Below are 7,043 nucleotides of genomic sequence, written 5' to 3' on the forward strand. Positions count from 1 at the left end.
ACTCGTTTTTCAATAAGGTTCGTTCGAGTCGCTTTCCTCTCGTTGGAAACGGTAAGACACGATGTCATGTCGGAGTGAAATCGTATAGCCCTTCTCGTTTTCTTCCCCCCCCCCCCCCTCCTTCTACTCCCAACCTTTCTCCTCCTGAGTTCACATTTATGCTCTCCGTCGATATCCTCCCCGTCCTCCTTGAGCTTTTATATAAAGTGCAAAATCCAATTAACGTGCTCAAAGTGATTTACAAAGGGTACCTAGCCAAAAGGAACACTTAGCGTGTAGGACGAGACGTGAGGCCTGTGAGGCGAAATTACATTTTTCTTTCTGATAGCCATGTACACATTTTACACCCGAGTACGGTGAGAGAATGTGAGTAAAGAGCCTTTTCCAAGAATTATGCGACTTTTGGTTTAAAGCGGGTTTGGAGCAAGGACCTTCCGATCCGAAGGCGAGTGACATGCCACTAGACCATATATCACCTCCTCCTCCAGTTTCTTCTTCTTCTTCTTCTTCTTCTTCTTCTTCTTCTTCTTCTTCTTCTTCTTCTTCTTCTTCTTCTTCTTCTTCTTCTTCTTCTTCTTCTTTTCTATCTCTACTATTACTACTACTACTACACTACTCTACTACTACTACTACTACTACTACTACTACTACTACTACTACACTACTACTACTACTACTACTACTACATACTACTACTACTACTACTACTACTACTACTACTACTACTACTACTACTACTACTACTACTACTACTACTACTACTACTACACTACTACTACTACTACTACTACTACTACTACTACTGACTGACTACTACTACTACTACTACTACTACTACTACTCTACTACTACTACTACTACTACTACTGACTACTACTACTACTACTACTACTCTACTACTACTACTACTACTACTACTACTACTACTACTACTACTACTACTACTACTACTACTACTACTACTACTACTACTACTACTACTACTACTACTACTACTACTACTACTACTACTACTAATACTACTACTACTACTACTACTACTACTACTACTACTACTACTACTACTACTACTACTACTACTACTACTTTCCGATGTCGTTGTCACGGTGAAATCATACAATGTCGTGTTAGAATGAACCCGAACACCGCCTGTCAAGACTCAAATGTTATTATCGACCATTCTAGAACAACCAGTCAGATTAATAGATACTATACTCTTTGTCATTGTCATCAATATCATACAATGGAAAATCACCTTTCAAAAATTTTGGCTGGAAAGTTTTTACTTCAGATATCGCTGGATTAAGATAATCCCCAATTTGTCCAAAAATCTTACACTCGAGACTTTCATTATGTTGCTGCTGTTGACAAATCTGGGTTTGTCTTAATTCGCCCATATTTGCAGTGGAAAAAACAAAAACAAACTCCGACCAGAATGAGAAAAATGGTCTAATGTCATTCATCGTGTTTTTTGAATGGCGTGCTTTTCATGAATATTTCATATAACTCCTCATCACTCCTCTCCTAATCGTTCCACGTTTGTTTTTTGTATTTTGTTTTGTTTTTCTTTTTCTCTTTTGTTTTGTTTTTTTTCTTTTTCTCGTTTGTTTTATCACTTGAAAGACACATAACTCATTGTTATTCATTCATTCTGCCACTCTTTCAAAATTTAGATTGTCGTCGGGTGTTGACACGCACTTTCAAAGACCAGACTGTCTCTGACATACGCGTACTTTGAAATAGGCTTGCCAGTTTTTTTCAGAGCAACTTGCCAAATGCTTAAAATACTAGCCAAAACTTTCTTAAAATCGACTTATAGCATAAAATCATAACGGCCAGGTACTCATTTTGCACCTGATTACGATGAGTGAATGTGAGTAAATAGCATTCTCCAAGGACTCAATTATGCGCCACTCATGACGGGATTGAACTTTGGACCTTCCGATCGGAAGGCAGCAGCCTCTTATGGTTTTCACACTACTATGTTATGACGATCGACCCAATCAGCAAAGTCTGGTCCGCATTCGTGCACCGTCGCAAACCCGCCGGGTAGCATCGTCACAACACACCGTTCGACTAGATGCTCTGCCGTCTCAGGTTCTTGCCCACAGCGGGTACATGTTGGACAGTCAGAAAGACCCCGCCGATGAAGCGCACTGGCCGTGGAAGGCGAGTGTCATACCACAAGACCACATTGTTCCATGGTTCATAGACACAAACTAATTCACTAGCAAACAAGGAAATGTTAGCACTTTTTTTTTAAGGAAACACTTAAAGTTGTTAGTTATTTAACGTGTTCGATCGAGCAATTGTCGTGATAGTTCTTTTTTTTTTTTTTTTGGCCTTTTATTGATGGATTGATTGAATTTACTGCACCGTTCATCTCATAGAAACTCATGAGCTCTATCTCTCAATTATTCCACTCTCACCCCGCGTTCTCTTTCCCTCTCTACTTCTGTTTATGAATATTTCAGATCAAATCAGCTTTGCATCCATCGTTCATAATTCCACTCTGATATGCGGTCAAGTCAACACGATGATTGCTGAAAAGGGGGCTAAGAAGAGGCTATCCATAATTTACTCGTAATGGGGGCTAAGAGGCTATTCATAATTTACTCGGAAATGACGCGATCATTGCATGCCGAGTAAATGTTTGTTTCAAGGGCAACGCAAACAAATGTGTGAAGTGCTTTTAGAGACCCGGGGCTGTCTCTCCGCCTCCCCAAAGACAAGAAACCAAAATCAACAAATACATTCTATGCATAATATTGATCAGCAAAATGAACTCTACAACACAGTGCCACGTTTTATAGCTATTATAAAATATTTGTCTTTAAATTGTGTGATTTCCAAAAGAAATCTGAATGATAAAAATGCTGGTTGAATCGTAACGAATGTGACGATTGTCCTATGGTTGGTAAGGACAGGATTAAACATAATTGTTCTTTGATGGTTGAATCTCAATGAACTACAATATTTTATTCGATTCTTTTTATTATAATTTTTTAAATTTTCAGGTAATAGCCCCCATCCAGCATCCATCAAACCCCAACTCGCAGACAAAGATCCGAGAAAGGAGTTTGTCTTAAAACAGCTAGATCCTAGAATACATTTTGCTTTGGTCTGTGGTGCTAGGTATGTTATGTAGTCCCATCAGAATCATGCCATTTGATTTGGTCCATGGAGCCGGAGTTTTTCTGTAGCCATCGTTAACTTATAGCCTGACACTGACCGAAAAATGACGTCAAAATGCCAGTCTTTGGCCACAAAAGAAAACAAATCGTGAGTTGTATTCAATAGTTCAATCAACGGGACCACTTGTTTCCATGAGCACTACTAACAACAACTCACTAGGCCGTGCAAAAACCAAATAATGACGTCAAAATGCCAGTCTTTTTGAGTTTTAGTGTCCGGCTCTAACTTAACGATGTTCTACGGTTTATCCCGGTTTCTATAGCGTGGATGGTAATAACAACTGCTTGCTATCCTTGTATAGAATGCTTTGGTAGATCGTAAAGTACATTTGCCAGATCTAACCGTGCCAACTACCCAATCACTTCTGGGTGGACAAGAGTGTCAGAAAAAAAAATCTTGACTTCAAACCTCGAGTTTTTGTGTATGCATCTTTAAAGACGTTTATGCCCTATACAATTTAAGTCCTTAGAGTTGGAGTTACAACGCTGTACTTTATTATTATTATTATTATTATTATTATTATTATTATTATTATTATTATTATTATTATTATTATTATTATTATTATTATTATTATTATTATTATTATTGTTTTTGTTGTTGTTGTTGTTGTTATGATGATGATGATGATGATGATGGTTATTATTGTTATTATTATTATTATTATTATTATTTTTATTATTATTATTATTATTATTATTATTATTATTATTATTATTATTATTATTATTACTGTTTTTGTCGTTATTATTGTTATTATTATTATTGCTTTCATTACCGTCATCATCATTGCTTACACCTCTTTAACTCTTCGTGTCCAGTCCTGCCCAGCCATTAATGTGTACACTGTAGACAACATAGAGCAGGCTTTGGACAGTGCCACCCGGTCCTTCTGTCATCAGGAAGTTATCACAAGGAATGACCAGAACGAGGTTTGGCTCTCCAAGCTCTTCCAGTGGTATCGGGCCGATTTTGGGGAGACTGAGGTGGATGTCTTGCGGTAAGATAAGATAAGATAAGATAAGATAAGATAAGATAAACAGTGTACGGATAACCAATTTAAACTCTTAAATCACCTTTTATTCATTTCCTATCATGAAATTCTTCTTTAAGATCTATTCCAAAGAATCGGAACCCCCCCCCCCCCCCTCTCAACTAAAAAAAAAAACAACAACAAAAAAACAAAAAAACCCCCCCCCCCAAAAAAAAAACAGAAACAAAAAAAAAAAAAAACGCCATTAAGAAAAATAATTTAAATCTGTCCATTTGTTCGCGATTTTTACAATTGGAGAATTAGTTGTACTGTAATAACTTTTAGAGATATAAACTTATAACTGTTATAATATTATTTTCCATATGTATTCTTGGCTTATAAATCCAGTAAAACGTATTGCAAACACTGGCATCTTATAATCAACGTAAAACAGAGAGGTAGGTCACGCAAGCCTGTTCATCATGCAGTATGCGTCAATCCCAGTACCCCTGAGTTTTGTCGTCGTGAAGCCTATAACCACTGTGCCAATCTATCAGGGAAATCTGCCGTCTTAAGACAAAGGCTTGCATAGCATATCAGAAAACATTTTTTAAAACTGGAGAACCGAATAACCATTTGCTCCTGTCTCATTTTAATCTATCAATTCTAACCGTTTGCTCCTGTCTCATTTTAATCTATCAATTCTAACCGTTTGCTCCTGTCTCATTTTAATCTATCAATTCTAACCGTTTGCTCCTGTCTCATTTTAATCTATCAATTCTAACCGTTTGCTCCTGTCTCATTTTAATCTATCAATTCGTACATCTTATTTTTTGTAATAAAACATATATATCTTTATTATATTGACTTAGAGCCACGATACGATACACATATAGTAAAATTTGGCGCATTCGGCTAAAAAATATGACAGAGTCAATAACTCAATCTGACTCAATTATCTATATGGGGCCCTTTGTCCTATCATGGCAGAAATACTACCACTAAACTCATCTTCAAATCAATTCACCCCCCCCCCTCCCCCCAAAAAAGTAAAGTCAATTATTTTTTATTCTTTATACAGATGGATTATGGGATATCTGAGCAAAACGGAGTCGGACCGTTGCAGCATTCTGATCCTCAAGCTGGAGAAGATGGGCCCTGTTGCTCTGAAATACAACCCTTATGACTGGTCTATAAACAGCTTGTGATGTGGCTTGCACTCCAAGATGGCTGGATCTGGGCATTTAAAAAAAAAATTGGAGGACGTTATAGATTTGATTTTCTTTGTTCCTACCAATTAAAATACAGCCGTGTTCATGGAAAAAATCTAGGAGTGTTTGTGTACGAGGAGTGTGTTCGTGTGAGTGAGTGTGTATGTATGTGTGTGTATGAGAAAGAGAGAGGGGAGAGGGAGATGGGGAAGCATAATTTCATTTCTATATCAAAATATATTGATTATATAGCATTACAATGGCTTCTCTATCTTGGTTCTATGTGTATATATACGTAAATAAGTATGCTACAAATTTACTAATTATCTCTTTTTCTTTTTATTGCCATATTATGCCCATTTTCTTTGTATTTTCATTTTTTTCCCATGCTTTAGTCTGGAGCAAAGTAAGAGAAATGTTTGTAAATTCTACACAAACCATGTCTTACATTAATTTACCTCCTTATTATTTCTCTTAGGATATCATTTACTTTGTTATGTATCTATATAGTTTTATTTTAATGTGATTTTGAATATATTGAAGACATGCTTTATATGAAACATTGATTCTATGATGTGTGTGAAAATGTTTTCTAATGATATCAGACTGACTAAAGATATTATTTGTTATGCTAATACAAAAAAAAAAAATTATGATATTAAGTTGTTTTAAAGAATTGTGGAAACTACCTATTTTTCTTCTGTTTTCCTGATTTAAGTATCAATAAATGAGTGAGAAACTGAGACCGGCCTAAAAAAATGTCATTAGCTGTTTCAAAATGTTGACTAAATGACTTTTTGTTATAGCTACAGAGATACTATCTAGTTTTCATCTGTTTTCCTGATTTAAGTATTGATAAATGAGCGAGAAACTGAGAGACTGGCCTCAAAAAGCTATCTAAAAATGTTGACTCTATTACTTGTTGTCATAGCCACAGAGATACAAATCTTCTTTTCCTATATATTTAGCCATACCTTCCAACAACCCTGATACATTTTGAATTACCCTGTTCTTTTTTTTTCCTCTCTATTGTCTTCTGGCACTTTTCTACTCACTTCATATCTTGTTGTTACCAACATAAGTGCCTGCTCCACTCACTTTTCTGAATTAAAAATTCACCCCATACACCGGAGCACACTCAATGTCTCAATCGTTTCTATGTTATATGTTTGTGATGAGAATATTGGCTATTAAGCTTAACTGCTGGTCAAAATTACTTCGCGATGGTGGTGAACGAATCGGCGATCTCAAGAAGTGGGTGAGAGAGGGATCTAGAAATGACTTTGGGTTTGAAACGAATATTTTTGTGTTCGTGGATAGCTCACACGGTAGAGCCACGCTCTCACCTGCCAGGCGGAGTTGTCGTACCAATAAGGTCGCAGGTTCAAACCCCACCACCGCCGCGAAAAAAAAAAAAAAATTTTTATTCTCTATTGTCTTCTGGCACTTTTCTACTCACTTCATATCTTGTTGTTAACTCTCTGCTGACCATTCAAGCTTCAAAGTGTTATTTTATGAATGATTCAAATTCCATAAAAATAATATGAATGTATCTATATTTATATTTTGTTCGTCTAATGTATTGAATCACCCCTTTTTCATAAAATCCTATTTTTTATGCGTCTACCCCAAATTTTTATTTAGTCGGGTTTGCTTGGCAGAGG

At 36.3% G+C, this 7,043-nt stretch overlaps 1 protein-coding gene across 1 annotated transcript in view; it reads left to right on the plus strand.

The window, feature by feature from the left end:
- LOC144978506 (uncharacterized) overlaps window positions 1-5,507 on the plus strand; it is a 43,916-nt gene extending 38,409 nt beyond the window's left edge. Inside the window, exons 4-6 of the mRNA XM_078924672.1 lie at window positions 3,018-3,139; window positions 4,017-4,195; window positions 5,250-5,507. Coding sequence (XP_078780798.1) covers window positions 3,018-3,139; window positions 4,017-4,195; window positions 5,250-5,376 — 428 coding nt within the window. The 3' untranslated portion in view covers window positions 5,377-5,507. The remainder of the gene's footprint in view (window positions 1-3,017; window positions 3,140-4,016; window positions 4,196-5,249) is intronic.
- The last annotated feature ends 1,536 nt before the right edge of the window (window positions 5,508-7,043 follow it).

The sequence above is a fragment of the Berghia stephanieae genome, chromosome 8, assembly GCF_034508935.2.
Source record: "Berghia stephanieae isolate SIO BIC M18660-M18661 chromosome 8, UCSD_Bste_1.3, whole genome shotgun sequence".
NCBI lineage: Eukaryota > Metazoa > Mollusca > Gastropoda > Nudibranchia > Aeolidiidae > Berghia > Berghia stephanieae.